Source organism: Chiloscyllium plagiosum, chromosome 39 (genome assembly GCF_004010195.1).
Source record: "Chiloscyllium plagiosum isolate BGI_BamShark_2017 chromosome 39, ASM401019v2, whole genome shotgun sequence".
NCBI lineage: Eukaryota > Metazoa > Chordata > Chondrichthyes > Orectolobiformes > Hemiscylliidae > Chiloscyllium > Chiloscyllium plagiosum.
Genome location: NC_057748.1, coordinates 26,442,919 through 26,466,596, shown reverse-complemented (window position 1 = coordinate 26,466,596; position 23,678 = coordinate 26,442,919). Strand labels below are relative to the sequence as shown.

The following is a 23,678-nucleotide window of genomic DNA, read 5'->3' as shown; positions in this document are numbered from 1 at the left end:
TCCCGTCTCGCTTTAATCCTATGTCCCTCAAATTCTGGACTCTTCCCTGGGCTTATGGCGGGGGAGAAGAGACCTGTCTATTTACCCTATCCATGCCCATCATGATTTTATAAACCTGTTGTTGTGGTTCTGTTCGCCGAGCTGGAAGTTTTTGTTGCAAACGTTTCGTCCCCTGGCTAGGCGACATCATCAGTGCTTGGGAGCCTCCTGCGAAGCGCTTCTTTGATGTTTCCTCCGGTGTTTATATGGTAGATGTCAGGAGCATCTCTGAACTGACTGCCAGATTACTGAGACCCCTAGGACTCATAACGGCACATAAACCAATAGCGACGCTCAGACAACAACGAGCACCCGAGCTACAAATCTTCGCACAAACTTTATAAACCTGTATAAAGTCAGTGCGTGCATAAATCGCAGTCCTTCTTTTCACAAGCTCCTTTTGTTAACCTTGACTGTGTCGCCTTGCAGGGAGATGACCCAGCTCCAGAAGGAGGTGACTGCCATCGAGACCAAACTGGAGCAGAAGCGCAGTGACCGCCACAACCTGCTGCAGAGCTGCAAGATGCAGGACATCAAACTGCCCCTGCGCCAGGGGAGCATGGACGATATCAGTCAGGAAGAGGTGAGGTATTCCACATACAGGCTGCAGGTCACCAGCTGGCAACGGGGTCTCTCACTGGAGCTGAAAATCCTGAACTCCCATCCCCTTTTTCTCAACCTCCTCCGTTTCTGCACCCCCCCCCCCCCCCCCCCGCGGCCCCTGTTACCCTGTAGCTGTAAAAACTGAAGAAACTGGAGGAGTTGTACATTACATCAGAAATAGGAGCAGGAGCAGGCCATCTGGCTCCTTGGGCTGATCTTTTCATGGAATCAGCTCCACTTACCTGCCTGCTCCTCATAGCCCTGAGGTGGCCTCAGCGGCTTCACTGGGCAGGGAATTCCATAGATTTACAACCCTTTGGTTGATGAAGTTCCTTCTCACCTCAGGCCTAAATCTGCTCGCCCTTATTTTGAGGCTGTGCGCCATTTGGGCTGATATTTAGTCGCTGCAATTAGGGGGGAGTCTGGCCCTGCCCCCAGAAGGAGCTTAGAAACATAAGGAATGGGATTGGGAGTTCTGCAGTATGGCTGTGCCCTGCTGGTAATGTCACTGGATTTGCAATTCAAAGGGCGGGGTCCTAGGCTAAAGTCATGGGGACATATTTTCAACTGTAAAGCTGCTATAGTCGTAACCAGGAAAGTCAAGTGGATAAAATAGTAAGAAGGTATTTGGTTTTGTCTTGATGAGCTAAGGCATGGAGTTCAAGGGCAAAGTTTATGTTGGAACGATCGAAAACATTGGTGAGGCCACACAACAAGAGCATTGTATGCAGTTCTGGAATCCAGCTTAGAGGAGGGATGAGACGGCACTGGAGAGGGAGCTGAGGGAGATTTACCAGGATGGAGAGTTTCAGCGATGGAGAGAGATTGGGCAGGCTGGGTAAAAACCGAGAGAACTGCAAATGCTGTAAATCAGAAACAAAAGCAGAAGTTGCTGGAAAAGCTCAGTGGGTCTGGGCAGCATCTGTGAAGAGAAGTCAGAGTTAATGGGGTTCTGCAGACGGGTCAGTGGGCCTAGCAGTATTATTGCTGGACTGTTAATCTAGAGACCCAGACAGCATTCTGGAGGACCCGGTTTCGAATCCCATCATGGCAGATGGTGGAATTGGAATTTGATTTTTAAAAAGAAAATCTGGAGTTAAGAGTCTCATGGTGGCTGTGAATCTATTGTCAGTTGTCAGGAAAAACCCATCTGGGTCTCTGATTCCCTTTAGGGAAGGGAACTGCCATCCCTCCCTCATCTGGCCTCCATGTGACTCCAGACCCATAGCGATGTGGTTGACTCTTAACTGCCCTCTGAGCAATAGGTAATAAATCCTGGCCCAGCCAGTGACACTCACATCCCAGTTGTGAACATGGCTCAGCCTTTCATCCATTGTCTCCCATCTAAATTTCTTCCTGCCTTGGGAAAGCGACCAGCATCATCAAAGACTCCTCCCACGCCGGTTATACTCACTTCAGCCCTCTTCCGTCAAGCAGAAGATACAAATGTTTGTTATACATGTAGGAATCGATTCAAGAACCGCTTCCTCCCCACTGGATTTAGACTTCTGAACAGACGTCTCAAATTTTAAATTTAATGTTGACCTCGTTCTGTGCAGCCATAACATTGTGTTCACTCTGTTTTATTAATGTAATGCATTGTGTGTGGTGTGGTATGATATGCCTGTACTACGCCCCAATCAAAATTTTTCACTGTACCTTGGTATGTGTGAAAATAATAAATCAAATGAATCCTAATATGGCCCGGTGAACTTGCTGCATTGTTCAGGAAGAGCTGAAAGATGGGGGTGTGTCTAACCTTGACAGATCGGCAGCATTTGACTGAGAGCTGGATGAAGGAACCCTGGCAGATTTAGGGGGAGGGTAGATATTGGCAAGGAGAAATGCTCCACAGGTTGGAGTCAGCCCAGCATAAGCTGAGGGTCCCAGCCCCCAGACAACTTGGGAACCTTTTGTCACTCCCGGCCAATGTGGAGCTCCACTGCCTGTGCGCCTTCACCGCCCTTACCTCTTTGTCACCTTCGTTACTTTCTGCCCCTCCACATCCAGCCCCGGCTTTTCCCCGCCCCGCCCGCCGCATTTTGTTTAAATTTAATTTGCTGACGTTTTCCTCTTAGGGCGAATTGCAGTCCGAAGACACAGGAAACAGTTCACAGAGGGCCTCAAATGTGTGTGCACGCGAGGCCATGATTGAGATAGACTACAGTGAGCTGTCTGAGGATCTGAAGGTATGATTGATTGCCGAGCCAGTCTGACAGACAGATGTGGCATCTATTTTAAATGTGTACAAGTGAGGAGCCATAGGAGGTCATTCAACCTCTGGAGGCTGCCCTGCCATTTAGTAAGGTTCTGGCTGATCAGGTTGGAGCCTAAACTCCACCTTTTCTACCTGTCCCCTGTACTACCTGTCCCCTGTAAACATTGATTCCTTTGTCAATCTAAATCCCTCTAACTAAGCCTTGAATATATTCAGTGACCCAATGTTTGTTGCAGCCTGGGGGAGAGAATTCTGCAGCCCCTAATAACTCCTCTTCAGCTTCTGATAAAGGAAACTGCTGCCCTTACCTGGTCTGACCCAAAGGTGATTCAGACTCCGTGATGTGGTTGACTCTTAATTGGGCAGTTAATACATGCTGGCCTACCCAGCGATGCCCTCATCCCATGAATGTATTTTTTTAAAAACTAGGAAGCCTTAGGAGTTGTTGGTGTTGGACTAGTAATCCAGAGACCAAACCAATGCTGTGGACCTTCTGTAATTGACACCAGTAACTGTGTATATTAAAAATCTGGAAGAAAAGCAGAATATGCTGGTCTGGCTGCTCTAATTCTTCTACTCCTCTCAGTTTGAAATGATTGACTCTTTAAACTAAGACACTGATTCCTCTCAAACTGTCCATACTAGGGGAGCAGCAATGGAGTGTAGGTCCAATTTGTATTTCCCACCACCTCCCATTCACATGCCAATTTCTAAATGCCTTTAAACCTGAGACAGAATAGTAGTTCCTCCGTCCAACACTAGATGGCACAGCTAGCTCAGATACACTCTGACTATCCTTGCTATGTGACATTAGAAGCTTTGGTGTAATTTTCCCAGTGGAGCGAGGAGGGGGAAAGAGCTTTATTTTGAAACCTAAGAAGGGAGTGTTTTATGTTGTCTCTGCCCTGATGCCCATGCAGGACGCATTAGCGGAAGACGAGGTCAAGATAGAATTGAATAGCCTGCAGCAGAAAGTGACAGAGCACCAGAATATCCTGCAACGGATTGCTGCGCCCAATATGAAGGCCATGGAGAAGCTGGATAGCGTGCGGGATAAATTCCAGGAGACCTCAGAAGGTTGGTCTTCACCCACTCGTGAAGGGCATCAGTGTCTGTTGATCGGTCACTCTGGAGTTAACCTCGGTGCGCTGTCCGTCTCATTCATCCCACTGTCTGAGGATCAAATACTGGCCTCCTCAGTCATGTCCCTAGAAAGAACTACATTTTATTGTTAAGAATATGCACTCTGTTCTCTGGCAGAGTGCGTGCGCTGTCAGCTAAGCCGTGGCTGCTGTGCCTTAATGTGTGAGTGGTTGTAGTCTATCCAGTGGGTACAAAGGGTCTGCGTGTACCCGTACAACCTGAGCAGTATGTGAGATGTAGGAGAAGATCACCACAGCTTGATGTTGTTCACATAACGCGTTCTATTCGGTAAAGACTTGGAGACCCTGTTCCCTCATTTACCTTGAGGCTTATCCAATGTTAATTATGTCCTTTTTTTTTCCTAACTGGTTTCCCATTCCTTTTTTTTTTCATGGACAGAGTTTGAGGCAGCGAGAAAACGAGCCAAAAAGGCCAAGCAGGCATTTGAGCAGATAAAGAAAGAGCGTTTTGACCGCTTCAATGCCTGTTTCGAAGCCGTGGCCACCAACATTGATGAGATTTACAAGGCTCTCTCGCGGAACAGTAGTGCACAGGTAAGAATGGAGAACATCCTTCTGCTCAACATTGGCTTAATCCTTTCTGCATGAGGTGGGAGCCTCTGCTGTTTTGTATTCAGCTTACCCCTGCATCCCAGCTATTTCCTTTTATGTATAATTGTTTTGTGGGATGGTGGTGTCACTGGATAGACCAGCATTTATTGCTTGTCCCTAATTGCCCTCTTGAGAAGATGGTGACCCGCTGCAGTCCATGTGTAGAGACACCCCACAGTGCTATTAGGGAGGGAGTTCCAGAATTTTGACCCAATTGACACTGAAGGGATGTTCCAAGTTCTGTGGCTCAACGGAGTGTACCTCTGCCCGTCCTGTTGTATCTAGGCATGAAGGTCCTGGGTCTGGAAGGTGTTGCTGAACAATAAGGTGCAGTTCTGTCGGTGAATGTCTGTCACTTCAGTTTGGCTGGTCTGCGGGCAGGTAGACTGGGCGGCTGGGAGTGAGGGACCCTCTGTTTCACAGCTCAGCTGAAAAGATGGCACATTGTTCCTGATAGCCATGGCTTTTTGTTTCTGCCCATGTGTCAGCAGTGGTGTTGACAGTAAACACAGCTTATTTCATTTAAACGTGAGCGGGTCCTGCCTCAATTGGATAGCGTGTTGGAAATCAAAACCCTGCTGTCGAAGCAAAGGCCACACAACCGGAGAGGGTGTTCAAGAAGGTGTATGGCGTGCTTGGTCAGGGAAGTCAAGATGTTATGTTGCAGCTTTGCTTGGTATAAATAACTGGTTAGGAGAAAGTGAGGACTGCAGATGCTGGAAATCAAAGTCAAAAACTGTGGTGCTGAAAAAGCACAACAGGTCAGGCAGCATCCGAGGATGCAGGAGAGTCAATGTTTCGAGCATAAGCTCTTCATCAGGAATGTGGTGATTGGTGTGTGGTCTGGTGACTAGTTGTCAATGACAAAGAACTCCTGCCTGCCAACAACTACATGATCAGTTCTCAGACAACTGAACAGTTTGGGGCTGTGAACAATTCGGAAAGAAACCATCAGATCCCTAACAGCTCAGGAGCTACGTCCTCTGCAGTAAAAGCTAATCTAAGCCAGAGGAAAACCAGTTTACTTTCCTCCCAGCAGTTGCTGTAAGCCATGACTTTTCAGGAATCAGTCATGGACCTGTTTATAAACATGAAGCAGCCACCCTGTGCCTTGTGTAAACCAGTGAAAACATTCAAAAGATGAAGAGAAAGAAGCAGCATGTGGAGCAGCACAAGACCAGCAGATCCTGGGAACAGGGATCACTGAACTGCTTCACCATTTTTCTCTTCATCCATAACACCATATTTTTCTCTGTTCGTATATGTATAAGGAAGAGTCGTACATAGACAGTTCACAACTATTTACATGTAGCCAGAATCTATTTATGTGGAGCAGAAATTGTTGTCAGGCACAGAAACTTGGCCCGTGCTTTCAGTCAACCTGGGTCTGAAAGTCAGCAAAATTGAAGAATCTTGAGCACTTTATAAAATCCTTATCTGTTGTGACAACTCAGCCCACGATGCTGTGCCAAACAGGACACCAAATAAAACTAATCCCTTCTGCCTGCCCATGGTCCATACTCCTCCATAGTCATGTGCTTATCTAAGACTCTTAAACGCCCCAATTGAATCTGCCTCCATCGCCCCAGCAGTGCGTTTTAGACTCATACCACTCTGTAAAAAAACTTGTCCCTCCTTTGAACTTTCCCCCTCTCACCTTAAATGCATGCCCCCTAGTATTAGACATGTCAACTCTGGTAAAAAGACTCTGACTGTCAACCCTACCTATGCAACTCATACTCTACTGACTTCTATGAAGTCATGCCTCAGACTCCGCCGCTCCAGAGAAAACAACCCGAGTTTTTCCAGCCTCGCCTTATAGCCATTGCCCTCTAATCCAGGCAGCATCCTGGTAAAGCTCTGCTTCATGGAATGCCCTGCCAGTAGCAGTGGTGGACTCTCCCTCATTATGGGCATTTAAGCGGGCTTTGGATAGGCATATGGAGGATAGTGGGCTAGTGTAGGTTAGGTGGGCTTGGATCGGCGCAACATCGAGGGCCGAAGGGCCTGTACTGCGCTGTATTCTTCTATGTGCTATGTTCTATGCACCCTCTCCAAAGCCTCTACATCCTTCCTGTAACGTGGCGACCATAAGTGAATACAATACTCTAAGTGTGGCCTAACCAATATGGTGTTATGGATGGAGAGAAAAATGGTGAAGCAGTTCAGTGATCCCTGTTTACAGGATCTGCTGGCCTTGTGCTGATCCACATACTGCTTCTTTCTCTTCCTCTTTTGAATGTTTTCACTGGTTTGCACAAGGCACAGGGTGGCTGCTTCATGTTTATAAACAGGTCCATGACTGATCCCTGAAAAGTCATGGCTTAGAGCACCTGCTAGGAGGAAAGTAAACTGGTTTTCCTCTGGCTTAGAGTAGCTTTTACTGCAGAGGACGTTGGGATCTGATGGTTTTTTTTCCGAATTGTTCACAGCCCCAAACTGTTCAGTTGTCTGAGAACTGATCATGTAGTTGTTGGCAGGCAGGAGTTCTTTGTCATTGACAACTAGTCACCAGACCACACACCAATCACCACATTCCTGATGAAGAGCTTATGCTCGAAACATTGACTCTCCTGCATCCTCGGATGCTGCCTGACCTGTTGTGCTTTTTCAGCACCACAGTTTTTGACTCTGATTTCCAGCATCTGCAGTCCTCACTTTCTCCTAACCAGTTATTTATACCAAGCAAAGCTCCATTTGTACATAGCGCTTGGGCTCCAGTTCGTCTGCAAATTCACTTCAGTTCCTGCTGGAACCAGCAGCTGTGTAAACAGTGTTTACAATGAGGGCCAGGTTATGTTACTGTGAAAGTAACATAAAACCGCTCTTTTCCCATTTCAATCCACAATTTTAAAAATACAGAAAAATGAAAAGAAAACGCAGTCTTTACAAAGGTGCGAAAGACACCTGTGTGAGACTAAAATTGTGATATGCATATATATTCATCCGTGACCATGTTTCATTCACCTGCCAGGCATTCTTGGGCCCGGAGAACCCGGAAGAGCCTTATCTGGATGGGATCAACTACAACTGTGTGGCTCCGGGGAAGCGGTTCAGGCCCATGGATAACCTGTCTGGAGGGGAGAAGACAGTGGCAGCCTTGGCGCTGTTGTTTGCCATCCACAGGTAGGGATGTTTGCGACTGTCCAGCAGCAACACCCTGTGACTGTGGGGACACTGCAGCAAAGGGATGAACTTGGCAGCTATCCTGTTTCTCAAACTTCAGCCACCGTTTGTTAGACTTGCCTCTACCAGTACGGCAACTTCAGCCACGTGTGTGCTGTTTTTTAATCCCTGAGCAGGAGCAGAAGGGGGCCAATCAGCAATCCCCCTGGGCTTGTTACAGAAGGAAGCCATGCAGCTCCCCTACTTTAGTCTGTTATGCGGGAGCTGGAGGCCATTCAGCCCCCTCCTTCTCAAGCCTGTTACACGGGAACAGGAGAAGGCCATTCAGCCTCCCCTCCTTGAGCCTGTTACACAGGAGCAGGAAGAGGCCCCATTCATTTCTTTTGTGGTGCAGAATGAAGACACACAGCAACATGATTTGTACCTTGATTCTCTTTTCATACCTTTACTCTCTTTCTCTCTCTCTCTCTCTCTGCCCCAACTCTACTGTTCATCCTCAGCATTCCAGTTTTGTTGAGTTCAGGTTGGCGACTGGGGCTGGGGATATTGTGTCAGAGTGCTGCTAACTGGGACTGTTATCCTTCCCCAGCTATAAGCCAGCCCCGTTCTTCGTTCTGGATGAGATTGATGCTGCTCTTGACAATACAAACATTGGGAAGGTGAGCGTCTGTGTCTGTGGAGTGTGATTTGGGGGCAGGGTGTCTGTCTGGGTGTGTGTGGGGGTGGGGGAGGGGGGATGTGTGCCGTGTGTATGTGTTGCATTTGTTTTTGCATTTTCCCTCTCACATGCTTCTGTTTGCAGGTGTCGCTACTTCTTGTGGTCATTATGTTCATTCCTTGGGCCCGCAGCCCTGTCAAGCCCCAGCCGCGCTCTCCTGTCCCGTGCTGGCTCTCCCACTCTGTCCCCATTTTTCACCCTTAGAGTGCCACTCCGCCTTCCCTCACTCACACTGGCTGCTCCCCCTTGATTTGATTCCTGCGCACTGTACTAAGTCCCTGAGTGTGACAGTTCACCCTCACCCCAGGATAATGTGGAAGTGAGTGAGGGGGAAAAGGGGGGGGTGTATATTACGTAAACTGTTTGCTGCTCCTTCAGTGACCCAGTTCACCTAGACAGCTGCTAAGACGTGAAGCTCAGGACACTTTCAGGTTACGTCGCCCAGCAGCAGACAGTCATTCTCATTTGGTAACCACTCTCCTGCTGAGTCAATTATCCCCAGAATCCGGATGGAGCAGTAGTGGGTGAGAGGATGCTGTGCTGCCCTGCACCCGTGAACAGCTTGCGTTGTGTCTGCGCGCCTGTGTCTGTGTACAGAGGAGTCTGCAACTTTGGCTAGGGTGTGGAAATGCAGGGGTGGGTGTTGTGGAGATGTTAAGGGTGTAACAGTTTTCACCAGGCTGAACAGACTTCTTTTTTCCCAGGTTGCCAACTACATTAAGGAGCAGTCCATGTCTAACTTTCAGGCTGTGGTCATTTCCCTAAAAGAGGAATTCTACACCAAGGCCGATGCGCTCATCGGAGTCTACCCTGAGGTACGTGGTAGTTTGATGGTCTGTTTCTCCTTCTCAGGCAGGTCAGTGCCAATCTGAGTGTAACAACAACACTGTTCAAGTCCAGGGCTCAGTGCCTTTGCAGTTCTGGCAAATGTTTGCTCTGTTGAGCGATAAGTTCCTCTTCACCTGATCAATTCATGGGGAGCTAGCTTTGAGGAATTTCTCGCAACCAGCAGTGAAAAGAGTCTTTCTCAGTCTTTTGCAAACCCACCCCTCTTCAAATGTCCTGCTGGTGCCCTGAAAGATTACAACCAATGCCGGTACATTGAGAAAGTCACGCTGTTGGAGGGTCAGTGCTGAGGAAGCACTTCTCCGTATAAAGTACAGTTCTCTGCGACTGAAGGGTATGACCAAACTTGCACACTTTTAAATGCACCGGGAGCCGACGGAACGTCTGGAATTGTCCACCGCCTTTTCATGGCCATATCCTGGGGATAAGGCAGGAACAGGATACGATTTGTGGACATCGCCATGATCATAATGAATGGTGGTGCTGGCTCAAAGGGCCGAATGGCCTACTCCTGCACCTATTGTCTATTGATCAGTGTCACCTTGTCAAACACAGATTCATAGAGTTGTATAGCTTGGGAACAGACCCTTCAGTCCAACTCATGCATGAGAACCAGATATCCTAAATTAATCTAATCCCATTTGGCTGTAAACCCTTCTTATTCATGTCCCCATCTAGATGCCTTTTAAATGTTGTATCAGCATGCACCACTTCCTCTGGCCGCTCATTCCATACACCACTCTCTACAAGAAAACGTTGCTGCTTGGGGTCCCTTTTAAATCTTTCCCCTCTCATCTTAAAGCAGTGCCGTCTGGTTTTGGGCTCCCCTACCCTAGGGAAAATGACCTGGGCTATTCACCCCTATCCATGCCCCTCATGATTTCATAAACCTCTATAAGGTCATGCCTCAGCCTCTGATGCTCCAGAGAAAACAGCCCCAGCTTATTCAGCCTCTCCCTATAGCCCTAGCCCTGGCAACATCCTTGTAAATCTTTTATGAACCCCATCAGCAAATTGCTGTATTTTGGCATGCTTGCCTTTGTCCTGATGAGCTCTACAGGAGAATCTGTGACAATGTCTCTCTCTCTCTCTCTCTCTCCCGCGCTCTCTCTGTCTCTTTCTCTCGCCGTCTGAGTAAGATTTGGATCTCACTTTCCGTAGCTCTACGAAAGAGAAATAAATAGTGTCCATGTTAAAGTACCCTGGATGGTGAAGGGTATTGACGAGAATATAAGGGGGGGGGAAAGGGAGGCATGTTTACTTCCTGGAGTAGTAATGCCACGAGAAATCAGGAAGAGTCTCCTCAATGCAGGAGAGAGGCTATGGCTGGAATCAGGAAGACTAAGAGGAAGCAGGAGGAAAGGATGGCAGGCTGACTCGAACAAATAGTAAAATGTTCTTCAAACATATTAACGGTAAAAGATTAGTGAAGGATAGAGTGGGGCCCAAAAGGAGCAAGCAGGGTAAGCCACTCACTGAAGCACAGGATGTGGCAGAGATGATAAATGAATATTTGGCCTCTGTCCTTCCCAAATTAGATGGTAACAACGGCCAGTTTGAAAACGTAGGTGTTGAGCAACTGAGCAGTATATTAATAGATAAAGAAGAGTTGATAAAAGGCTGGCAGCACTCCAGGTAGAGAAGTCACCAGGTTTGGATGAGGTGCCTTCTATATAGAGAAGGGTTGGGGAACAAATTGCCTTTATATAAATTTTCCAAAAGACTGGAATTGGAGGGTTGCAAATGTGACACAGTTATTTAAGAAAGGGATAAAAGATGATCCAGGGAACTGCATATCTATCAGCTTGACGTCAGTACTGAGAAAACTGATGGAGGCCTTAATACAAGGTAAGGTAAATATACACAGAGAAAAATAATTAAGTTAATATTAGACGGTCAGCATGACTTTGTCAAGGGGAGGTCACGTCAGACAAATTTGATTGAGTTTTTTGAAGAGGTGACACAGGCACCAGATGAGAATTGTGCTGAGGATGACATACATTTGGACTTTTGGAAAGTGTTTGGTTAGCAAATTAGAAATATTTGGGATTGATGGGTCCTTGGAAGCATGGATTAGACAGTGGCTAAAAGAGGGTAGGGATAGATGGACATTTCTCAGATTGGAGAGACGTCGAAAGTGGTGCTCCCTGGGGATCAGTGTTAGGACCCTTGCTTTTTTTGATTTATATAAATGACTTGGAGCTGGGTGTTGAGGGTAAAATCTGTAAATTTGCAGTTGATGCAAAGCCAGGGCGAATAGGGAGTTGTGGGGGTGATGCTGAGTGACTTCAGAGAGACATTGACAAGTTGGCCAAACTGACAGATACCTGGAAGATGAAGTTCAGTGCAGAGAAATGTGAGATAATGCATTTCAGTAGAAGAAACCCAGCGAGACAATACAAGCTCAATGGTACAACTCTGAGGGGAGTACAGGGGCAGAGGGACCTTGGGGTTCACGGACATCATTCTCTGAAGGTGGTCAGGCAAGTTGAAGCAGTGTATAGGATCTTTTGGTTTAAAGATAGAGACATAGAGTATGAAAGCAAGGGAGTGATGCTACACCTCTACAAATCGTTGCCAGACCACATTTGGAGTATTGTGATCCATTCTGGGCACTTTATTTAAGGAAGCATGATCAAGTCTTGAAGAAAGTGCAAAGGGGGTTTACTGGGATTACACCAGGAATGAGGGATTTTAGATACAAAGAAAGATGAGAGAAGTTTTGAGCTGCTTCTCCTTGGAGCAGAGATTAGGAGGTGTTCCAAATTGGGAACAATTCTGACAGGTAAACAAGGGTACTCTGTCTCCACCGGTAAATAGGGATCACAATTTCAAGATGGTCAGTAAGAGAATTCGGAGTGAGCTGTGGATGAACTTCCTTACTCCGAGAATTGTTAGGTTTTGAAATCGAATGCCTGGGAGAGTGATGGATGCTTACCTTCATATTATGCCTTCTCAATCTTATTGCTTTTCTAGTTGCCCTCTGCTGGTTTTTAAAGGCTTTCCAATTCTTTGGCTTCTCACTAATTTTTGCTGCATTGTATGCTTTTTCTTTTATGCTGTCCCTGACTTCCTTTGTCAGCCCTGATTGACTTGTCCTCCCCTTAGAATGTTTCTTCTTCCTTGGGATGAATTTTCTGCTGTGCCTCCTGACTTACTCCCAGAAACTCCTCCTATTGCTGCTGCACTGCCTTCCCTGCTGGGCTCCTCTTCCAATCAACTCTAGCCAGCTCCTCCCTCGTGTCTTACTCAATTGTGATACCGTTACATCTGATTCCAGCTTCTTTGTCTCTCAAGCTGCAGGGTGAATTCTGTTATATTATTATCACTGCCTCCCCCAAGGGGTTCCTTCACCTTAAACTCCCTAATTAAGTCTGTCTCATTACACATCACCAAATCCAGATGCTCTCTTCGAAGCACAGGCTGGGTGACCGCTTTGCAGAACACCTACATTCCGTCTGCAAAAAAAAGACCCGGAGATTCCAGTTACCTGCAACTTCGACACACCGCTGTGTTTGTTCCCTGCTCAACATCCCAATCTCAGGCGTGCTGCAGTGCTCCACTTGAGCACCCTGCAGCTTTCTGGGCTCAACATCGAGTTCAAAAATTTGTGTTTGAGCACCATTCCCTCAGCCTCACACACTAGGTCTTGTCGTCACATAATCTGCTACCACGCACATCTCATTGTCAGTCCTAATTATTTATCATCGTTCATGTGACCATCGCTGGCAAGGCCTGGCATTTGTTGTCCATTCCTCACTGCCTCTCGAATTGAGCAGGTCGCCAGAGCCGTTAGTTTGCAGTCAGCCATTTTGTTGTGCAGTGTCTGGTGTCACGTGTCTCTCGCAGTAGGCATCACTGCGGCACGGTTTTGAATTCTTGATCTGAATTTTAAATTCCACCAGCCAATGTGGTGAGATTTGAACCTGTGTTCTCAGAGGGTTAGGTTCTTGGTGACTGTTCCATTACCACCACGCCACTGTCGCTTACCCTGAGACCAAGCCCATGTAATCTAGAACCTTCAACCAGAAGTCCAGCAGCAAAGCCTCAGATTCTAACAGTCCGAGTCCCCCAAGACTTTTATACATTGTGGTGAAGCGGTCTACTTGAAACGGCATGGTCTACTTTATGATGATTTTATCTAATATTTTCTTTTTGTTTTAAATCCCCACCCCTCTTCCATCCCTTTTTCCATCTCTTCCAGCAAGGGGACTGCGTCATCAGCAAAGTGCTGACCTTCGACCTGACTGGGTTCCCAGAGGCTGGCCCATCACCCAACGAGTAACCCTCAGGGGGAGGAATGATTGCGGGTGGGAAGGGGGTTGGGTTTGATTGTGGGAATTTGGGCATGCAGTGCTTCATTCACCTGGCACCGTGTGTCAAGCAATCAATCCTTGTCCCCATGAGGTGGGGAGACTGAGCTTTTCATTTTTAATCCCCTCTGCTTTGTGCTGACTCCTCTCTCTGTCTCTCTCTCTCTCACTGTCTCTCTCTCTGTCTCTCTCTCTCTGTCTCTCTCTCTCTGTCTCTGTCAGCCTGTTTCTCTCTGTTTCTGTGTGTGAATCTGTCTTTCTCTCTCTGTCTCGTCCCAGTACTTTTGCTGTGTGCCTCACGCATTGAGGGCTGGGTTGGGAAAGGGAAGGATGCTGTTCGGTGTTTCCCTTTGTCCGTAGTTCCCTTGATCGCAAGCCAGAGAGGCTTGAGGGTTTGAGGCCTCTGCTAGCCCCAGTCTCCAGCTGTACAATCCAGCTCACTACTCCTGATATAGGGATTCTGACCTTCAGACTGCCTGTTAAGAAGCAGTGTGTTAACACCACCCCCACCCACCTTTCAGCTTCCCCAAACCCCACCTCAGGGCGTGGCATCGTTGAGCCCCTGGGCCCTGTTCAAAGTGAGGCACAGACCAAGCGTCCTGCGGGAGGGATGTCTTTTATTCTCTGAACAGTGAGCTTTCAAAAAAATGCCAGTCTGTGTAGCTAACTGCCCCCTTAATTTATTTGTTGGAAAGCGAGTGCAGCAGATTTGATGAGCTTTGTTTACTGCTTCTGGGGTCAAGCAGCCTTAGTTCCCTTGGGTTTTTTTTGGAGTGGTGACGTTTCCCACTTTAGGCTGTGGGTGTGAAATCTTACCTCTGGTGATTGCATCTCCCTTAACATCGGAGCCAGCATGCTCACGTGGCTGGACATATGCCTGAAATTCCTGAAGGTATCTTTGCCAGAGTTAGTTGGAGTTTGAAAGTAGTGGAAAGGGCCGAGAGAAACTGAAAGGAAGAGACAGAGCGATGATTGCACTGTTTTGTTTTCTTTGTCCTTTGCAGCAGGGACTAGAATCGTGAATGAGAAGCAGCTGTTTAATTTGCTGAGCTCCTAAATTTACCGTCCACACGGGCAGCATCCAAGTGGGCGTTGAGCGTCCAAGTGAGTAGGGAGAGAGGAGAGCCAGCACTCTGAATGCCTTTTATCACCCTCCACCCTTTACAGGGTGTAATCCCGGAGCTGTGCAGGAGCAGGAGGTTGTGATTCTGTCTCTGAACCTCTGACGGACTCTGGAAGTACCTGTCTGATGGTGTTTCACCAGTTGCCGTGCCTAGACAACCTGCTCCCACCATCACCACCACCACCACACACATGCACCCAGCTCTCCACTGGCAAGCAACAGCCTCCAGCAGTGCAACACACGAGCACTGCCGCCTGTCAGAGACGGGAGCGTTGTTTATTTTGGGGACCTTCTATTCTTGCACCTGCCCCTCCCTCTCTCTGTGTGTCTCTCTCTCTCTCTCTCTCTCTCTCTCTCTCTGTATATCTGTCTCGCTCTCTCTCTCGGTGTCTCTCTCTCTCTCTCTCTCGGTGTCTGTCTCTCTCTCTCGGTGTCTCTGTCCCTCTGTCTGTGTCTGTCTCTCGCTCTGTCTTCTCCCCCACCCTGACCCCACCAGGAAACAGACCCTGTAGCTGCCAGCGACTTGTCCTTAAATTTGCATGGTCTGTGGCACTCTCCTAGATTTGGCAGGAGTGTGGAGGATCTCGGGATGGTATCTGATGAAAGATTGACCTTCCTGTTTGCAGAAATCTCAACTGGATCGCTGTGAGAGGGCGTTGAAGAGACTCTTTATGGGTGGGGGAGAGTAGAATTGTCTCCTCTTTTAAGATGAGAGATGTAAAGTATTTGATATGTAGCATGTCAGGATTACTGCTTGCTCGCTGCAGTGTGGTTCGGGCAGCTGTTTTTGTTGACTTGTTGAAACTCCTCGTAATAGTATCTGGAAATCAATTTCCTCTTCTTTTTAGCAAGAATCACGTTAGACCGCTTTTCTTTGTGATAGTGCTGTGCAAAATCATGTTTCTGTTTTACCCTGAAAGCACCCAATAAAATGTATACTTTTAATTTGATTGAACTGGTTTGGTGCGTGCGTGTGTGTCTGCGTGCCTGCTGTACAGAGTGTGATGCTCACAGTTAGAGCTGTGAAGTAGGTAGGTAGGAGTGTTTTGAGCTGAGCCCACCCACTGTACTCCTGGGCCTGGCCTCCGAGGCTCCTGGTCTCATTCTTCCTGCCCAGCCTGACTGAAGGGACTCAAAATGCAGCTCATCCTTCCACTTGCTCACAAGCCTGTGAGAGGAAGAGCTGACGCCCTCACCGTCCACGCGGCCGAACGTGGAGCTTGGTTGCACCAAGTGCCCGTGGGAACGGGTCTGTCTCGTGTCACTCCCACGTCTCCAGTGGAGCAGGGATTTGATTTGGTTAATTATTGTCACAGGTACCTAAGTGCAGTGAAAAGTTTTGTTTCGCGTGCAGAGCAGGCAGATACAAAGTGTTGTTATGATAATAGCACAGAACAAGGAATACGATGTTACGGCTGCAGAGAAGGTGCCCAGCGAGCCAGATTAACATTAAGTCTTAAATTTAAGAGGTCCATTCAGAAGTATATTAACAGCGGGGAAGAAGCTGTTCTTAAATCTGATCGTACGTGTGGACAAACCTAAAAGTCTTCTGCCTGAGGGAAGAGGGTGGACGAGAGTATAACTGGGGTGGAAGGGCCCTTGTTGGTTGCTTTCCCGAAGCAGTGGGACGTATAGATGGAGTCAGTGGATGGAAGGCTGGTTTGCATGATGGATGTAGAGGGTTATGTGAGGCTCAGTGGAGGTTTTCTGGCAATGCTGTGAACTGTTAGAAATCTGTCAGTGTCAGCCTTTTATTGCCAGGCTCAGTTTGTGCCTCAGGAGACATTGCTGCAATGCTGCGCAAGTGTTGGAACCTGTTCTGCAGGAATTATTTCTTTACCTTGCACACAGTTGGGTCATTCTGTCCTTTTTGCCACATGCTGGCGTTTATGCTTCACTGTGCTGAGGGAGTGCCCTGCTGGTGGAGCACTGCACTGTTGGTGGGTCAGTGCTAAAGGTGTGCCGCACTGTTGGAGGGTCACTGCTGAGTAAGTGCAGCCACACTGTTAGCGGGTCAGTGCTGATTTTTAAATTTAGGTTTTATTGTCACATGTCCTCAAGTGCAGGAGTGTAGTGAAGTGTAGAATGTCTCGCTGTGCCCTCACTTCATCGCCGGAGGTAGCCGGGAGAGCTGCTTCCAGTATAAGCCTTTCTAATTTCAGGAGACCAGAATTCTACGCCGTGCTCTTGGCATCACTGATGTGCTGCGCAGAGACGGTTGTCACACTGAGGATTGCTCTTAAAGAAGGAGAACAGAGTTTGAAGTCACAGAGGGATCTGAATCAAGGGTCGAACCTGCAGAGAGATCTGAAGGATCGAGCTTTGGAATCAGAAGTGTCAGTGGACCAGCAGGCCAAAGACAGTCAGCAGGAGCCAAGGAGGATGGGTGTTTGGTACTTGGCCAGAGTTCAGATGAGTCCAGGCTCCAAGCTGGCCAGGGAGTAATGGAGTCTATTGGTGATATAGACTTGGGTGGGTGGGGCAGGGCAGTGAGATGCAAAACCTTCTGAGCCCAGGGAAGAGATGGGCAGCTACGACAGAGAAACCCCTCCTGGTGGTGCCAGGGCTTGCAATTCCACCTTGGTTCAGGGAGGGGGTGGCGGGCTGGGAATGTGTTGCTTCCAGAGGGTAGTGTCTCTGGTCTCGTCTGGGATGGATGAGCTGTGAGACCCACAGTCATCACATCGCCATCCGACCAAACATCGCCTTGACGCTGTCCCTCTGGGTCAACAGCAAGATGGTGGAGCAAAGTCTATGAGTTAACTTACGAAAGATCACAACACCAAAAGATCGGACAAGGTACTGTCGTCTTCCCACTAAATTATCTGGTGCTCCTTTTGTGTACTGAAAGAGTTCATTTTTCTTTTTGTTGGCTTGCTAGACATGTCCAACGTAATTTATAGCAAAAATCATTCTGACTGAAAAGACAAGGGATCTTGCGAAATTACTTTTCGATGCTTTGGGGCAAAATATTTTTCCTCCTCGTTGCAGGACTAAGCGTGCACTCTCTCCTTGTTTTCTGAAACGTGCCAAGGACTGCTTTTGCAGAGCGGATTTAGGAAAATGGATTTGTGATATTTAATTTCTGATGTCCAGCTGACGCCCCCCACCAAAATCACCCAACCCATAACTATGTTGTTATTTTTAACACATTTCTGTAGCTGTCGGGGGGGTGTTGAATTTTGTTGCCTTGGATTAGAATGTTTTGTTCACTTGATGTTCATCTTGGACGCTCCCAGGTACGGCACAGCTAGATGCAGAGTAAACCTCCCACTGAACACACCCAGGGCAGGTACAGCATGGATTATATGCAGTAACACTCCCTTGAGGAAGCTACACAGTAAAGTTCCCTGTCTGCACTCTGGTAAAGGTACAGCATCCTGATCAGGTACAGCATAGAGTTGTAGTGAGTTAAATTGCATTTCTCGTACTGCTAAGTTAGGAAAGATGAACTAATTATTTTCCTGCTCCTTCACTAATCATGATGAAAGTTTGAATTTAAAAAAAGGTAATATTGCCAATACATAGCTCAAAATCACAAACTGGTTCCTTGAATAAACAAAAGGTCTATTACAAACGTAACTTACTTGAGCAAAGATGTCAAGATTATTAAAAGGTTAAAACTGTACAAATGTATTCAACTACTCTTCCTGAAAACCTCAAAATCTGCAGAAGAATGCAAAGTCTCTGCTCGGTGTTATATTTAACAGGAGGAGCAAATTACTGCAGATGCTGGAATCTGTACTGAAAACAAAAATGCTGGAGATCACAGCAGGTTAGGCAGCATCCTGGAGAGAAAACAAGCTAACATCACCTAGACTCAATGTTAGCTAGCTTTCCCTCCATGGATGCTGCCTGACTCTCTCTGATCTAAAGATAACAAAATTGAGTGCAAAGAATTAGCCACAGCCTGTCCCAAATGTTGGTTTATCACTGAAGTCTTTTTGTATACAGGTTGTTGGCATTGGGGTGTCAGGTGAGTTATAACTGGGTGAGTTCACTTTTTTTTGTTGGAGGCAGTGGTGTCGGATTTCAAATTTATCTTTAAAGATCCCTCCACTTGCGGTGATGGGGTCTTCCGGTGGGTTTTCAGCTCACGTGTTCGGATGAAGGGAGTTTCGGACGATGAGACACAGCCCCTGCAGCGTGTTAGCTCCAGACTGTCTGTTCAAATCCGATGTTGCTTTTCACCCACAATCTTGGTCAAGTGATCTCTCTCTGATTGTAACGCAGACTCTGTCTCCATCCAAGCTGCTAGTTCTTTGCAAATGCACGACTGCTGCCGTTGTAGCTTCGCAAAAAGTACTCTTGACGAAAAGGTCACAGTCCAGTTGTAAAGGCTACTTTTTCTTTTGGTTGGTTGGGGCGGAATATTGTCGGAGAATTTTCCAATTGTGAATAAAGCTCGTACGCGGATCTTGTGAAATTGACACACAACTAGTTTATTTCACAATGTCGTGGGAAGAGAAATTGACTGCGCGTACACAGAATGGTCACTCTGTACAGGTGAGTCTCGGTTCTCTTCCCTGAAGTACAGGCACATTCAGTTATTACAGGGTTACAAGAGATTGATGTTAATTTCAGGACAATACAGTTTTGATTTGAGTTGATAAATTAACGTTATTGAAACAAGCAAAACAATGCTGCATGTCCAGCAGTATCAGTCAGCTAAACAATGGCAATAGGAAGTTAGCTAATCTGAGAACATTCATGCGGTAATGGGTCATAACATTCTGTTCACAATAGTTCACTGGGCAATGGTCAGTACCCTGGTGCCGTATATGATTCGGAGGTGCCAGTGTTGGACTGAGGTACAAAGCGAAAAATCACACCACACCAGGTTTATTTGGAAGTACTAGCTTTCGGAGCGCCTACACCCACGTTTTCACCTACACCTACTTAGGTGTCGATGATCTTTTACTCCACAACCACTCCGCAAGCTAGTGCTTCCAAATAAACCTGTTGGATTATAACCTGGTGTTATGTGATTTTTAACTTGGCGCCATATAGTTTGCGAGGGCATTCTGTTGGCTGGGCTCCTGGGGAGGCAGAGACAGCCTTCGGGGCTTGATTCATAGAGTCATAGAGACGTACAGCACAGAAACAGACCCTTCGGTCCTACTTGTCCATGCCGACCAGATTATCCCAACCCAATCTAGTCCCACCTGCCAGCACCCGGCCCATATCCCTCCAAACCCTTCCTATTCATATATCCATCCAGATGCCTTTTTAAATGCTGCAATTGTACCAGCCCCCACAACTTCCTCTGGCAGCTCGTTCCATACACGTACCACCCTCTGTGTGAGACAATTGCCCCTTAGGTGTCTTTTATATCTTTCCCCTCTCACCCTAAACCTATGCCCTCTAGTTCTGGACTCCTCCACCCCAGAGAAAAGACTTTGTCTATTTATCCTATCCATGCCCCTCATGAGTTTATAAACCTCTATAACGTCACCCCTCCGCCTCCGACGCTCCAGGGAAAACAGCCCCAGCCTATTCAACATCTCCTCCAACCCTGGCAACATCCTTGTAAATCTTTTCTGAACACGTTCACGTTTCACAACATCTTCTGGAGGTGCAATGCCATTGTGAGGTAGAGAATCTCATTAGTGGCTCATTTAGATAACATGTTCCTCCGATTAGGTAATGGCTCTTTTACTGTCAGTTCCTGAGTGTAGCTAACTTGAGGTATCAATGGCATTGTAGGTAGGCCCTCTTTAGATTAGATTAGATTCCCTACAGTGTGGAAACAGGCCCTTCGGCCCAACAAGTCCACGCCGACCCTCCAAAGAGTAACCCAACCAGTGCCATTTCCCTCTGACTACTGCACCTAACCTAACAATAGGAAGGGTTTGGAGGGATATGGGCCGGTGGGATGGATGGGTTGGACTGAAGGGTCTGTTCCCATGCTGTACATCTCTATGACTCTATATCCTTTTAAAATCTCTCTCGTCTCACCTTAATTCCGAATCTTTGTTGAATTCAAATTCCACTGATGGGATTCAAATCTGGGTCCCCAGAACATTACCTGGGTCTCATGTTTTAACAGCCTGGTGATAATAACCCTTAGCCAGCCCTGTTGATAATTCCTGCTTTCTATTCTGTGCTTTGCCCGGAGGCCCACTGAAGATGTTACCTAGTAGGCTGACGAAACGTTTGGAAATGAACCTTCCAGCTTAGCGAGCAAACCTACATCCAGAGGACACAGAATTTATACTAAAAGATCAAAATGTCATACAACTGATGTAATGTATTGAACAAACCGAGATTGCTGTTGAGTTTTTAATCACTTAGAATGGGGATGCAGGTTTTGATTGATTATGTAAAACCCTAAACTACTTTCGAGTAACAGTCCTGCGATAACTTAAGGTTTTATCAGTGTAAAAAATGCGTTGTCTGAGCTGAGAGGTCACTTTTTTTAATATGTTGATAAAAGCTTAAGTTATCTTGGGACAGTGACTTGAAAGAAGTGCCCGGTCTGTAAGACAGTGAAATTTGCTGAATTTGGCTTGCCTGTAAGGAGCTTTAATTTCTGAGAAGATCCTGGGAATTAGCGGGGCTTGATTCTCCAGCAGGCCACTCAGGTGAAGCGAGACGGTACAGACTGCAGTGGAAATCTGGAGCCTCCTATCTGAGACGCCGACTGATTGGAGTTTTGTGTTCAGTGAGGGGTTATTGTGCTAAGCTGATAGTTGGAGTTACGGTGCAGGTCGGTCACGATCCAAATCTGTGCAAGAACAGGCTCGAAGGACCAAATGGTCTCATCCTATTTCCTAAGCTCTGACCCCAGGATGGTGAGTGACAGAAATTAGTTTGGGTGATTACATGCGGAGCCTCTTGACTTGTTAAAGCCACATATTTTGTGCCCCCCCACACAAAAGGCACAATCTTTTTGACATATGTGTTTAAAATGGTAACTTCTCTCATAGGACTGGACAGCACAGGAATGGGCCTTCGGCCCAGGCTGTTGTGCCAAACATTACGCTAAATTAAACCCTTCTGCCTGTCGTTGGTCCATACCCCTCCATTTCTTGCACATTTGTGAGCTTATCTAAAAGCCTCTTAAATGTCCCTGTTGTATCTGTCTCCATAACCACTCCGGCAGCATGTTCCCAACTCCTACCACTCTCCATGTTTTTAAAATAAAACCTTGCCCCTCACATCTCCTTTGAACTTGTCCCCTCTCACCTTAAATGCATGGTCCTCTAGTTTTAGATACTTCAACTCTGGAGATATGGAGGGGTGGCACAGTGGTTCGCACTGCTGCCTCACAGCACCAGGGACCCAAGTTCGATTCCAGCCTCGGGCGACTGTCTGTGTGGAGTTTCCACATTCTCCCAGTGTCTGCGTGGGTTTCCTCCGGGTGCTCCGGTTTCCCCCCACAGCCCAAAGATGTGCAGGTCAGGTGAATTGGCCATTGCTAAGTTGCCCATGGTGTAGGTGCATTGGTCAGAGGGAGGTGGGTCTGGGTGAGTTGCTCTTCGGTGGGTCGGTGTGGACCTGTTTCCACACTAGGGAAATCTAATCTAAAACGATTCTGTCTGTCAACCCTATTTGTGCATCTCATAATTTTATAGACTTCGATCAAGTCTCCCCCCAGCCTCTGCCACTCCAGAGAAAAACAACCTGAGTTTTTCCAGCCTCTGATTATAGCTCATAGCCTCTAATCCAGACAGCATCCTGTTAAACCTCTTCTGAGCCCTCTCCAAAGCGTATATATCCATTCTTACCAATAGCAGTCAACATTTCATTGTCGACTCTGATGATCTGATTGCTGATTATCAGATGTACGTTTTATATAATACCTTCAGCATTGTGAAAATGCCTCCAGCTTTGCAGGGATGCTACAAGGCAGAATTTAACATCAACATAAGGAGATAGTATGGACTGCTGGTAAAAGTTCAGTCACCATGTACGTTTAAGATGGATCTTATGAGGAGGAAGGGGGAAGGTGGAGAAGTTCAAGGAGCAAGTTCTAGCTCTTGAGGCCCTGGGCAACTGAAAGAACAGTGGGCAGCACGGTGGTTAGCACTGCTGCCTCACAGCGCCAGAGACCAGGGTTCAATTCCCGCCTCAGGCGACTGACTGTGTGGAGTTTGCACATTCTCACCGTGTCTGTGTGGGTTTCCTCCGGGTGCTCCGGTTTCCTCCCACAGTCCAAAAATGTGCAGGTTAGGCGAATTGGCCACGCTAAATTGCATGTAGTGTTAGGTGAATGTAGGGGAATGGGTCTGGGTGGGTTGCGCTTCGGCGTGTCGGTGTGGACTCGGGCCAAAGGGCCTGTTTCCACACTAAGTAATCTAATCTAATCTAATCTAATCTAAACAGCAGTTACAATGAAACATTGAAACTCCTGTCGGGAAGGGTGAGTTTTTCCGCATTAAAAGGGACTAACCTCGTGAGTCGAGTCTCCATTTGCCGAGAGGTGTGAGGGAGGAGCAAAGGACTTCTGGGAAGTCATATATTTGTGTGGTCGCGTTACCCGAAACACTACTCGGGTAGTGTCTCCCACCCAGCCTCCTCCTCTAACCAAAATAAAAGGACCTGCGCGCCAGATTGGTAAGGTAACGAGATTTTTTTATTCCTTATTTTTTCAACAGTCTCTTTGGGAATTTAGAATAGTGGGAATGGAGGTTAGGGCAGTTGAATGTTCCTCCTGCAGAATGTGTGAGGTAAGGGTCACCACTAGTGTCCCCGCTGACTACATCTGCGGGAAGTGCACCCAACTCCAGCTCCTCGAAAACCGCGTTAGGGAACTGGAGCTGGATGAACTTCGGATCATTCGGGAGGCAGAGGGGGTTATTGAGAGGAGTTACAGGGAGGTAGCCACTCCTAAGGTACAAGAAAAAGGCAAATGGGTTACAGTTAGGGGACAGAAAGGGAACCGGCAGGCAGTGCAGGGATCCCCTGTGGCCATTCCCCTCAACAATAAGTATAC

General features: G+C 47.3%; 2 protein-coding genes across 2 annotated transcripts in view; one reads left to right on the top strand and one right to left on the bottom strand.

The window, feature by feature from the left end:
* LOC122542358 (structural maintenance of chromosomes protein 1A) overlaps positions 1-15,690 on the top strand; it is a 39,877-nt gene extending 24,187 nt beyond the window's left edge. Inside the window, exons 18-25 of the mRNA XM_043680049.1 lie at positions 469-622; positions 2,721-2,831; positions 3,781-3,937; positions 4,403-4,557; positions 7,589-7,740; positions 8,330-8,399; positions 9,163-9,273; positions 13,509-15,690. Of these exons, the coding sequence (XP_043535984.1) occupies positions 469-622; positions 2,721-2,831; positions 3,781-3,937; positions 4,403-4,557; positions 7,589-7,740; positions 8,330-8,399; positions 9,163-9,273; positions 13,509-13,589 (991 nt within the window). The 3' untranslated portion in view covers positions 13,590-15,690. The remainder of the gene's footprint in view (positions 1-468; positions 623-2,720; positions 2,832-3,780; positions 3,938-4,402; positions 4,558-7,588; positions 7,741-8,329; positions 8,400-9,162; positions 9,274-13,508) is intronic.
* Positions 15,691-19,187: 3,497 nt separating this feature from the next.
* Positions 19,188-23,678, bottom strand: part of LOC122542045 (RNA-binding protein 10-like) — a 31,514-nt gene continuing 27,023 nt past the window's right edge. The window contains exon 6 of the mRNA XM_043679333.1: positions 19,188-19,266. Within this exon, the coding sequence (XP_043535268.1) occupies positions 19,188-19,266 (79 nt within the window). The remainder of the gene's footprint in view (positions 19,267-23,678) is intronic.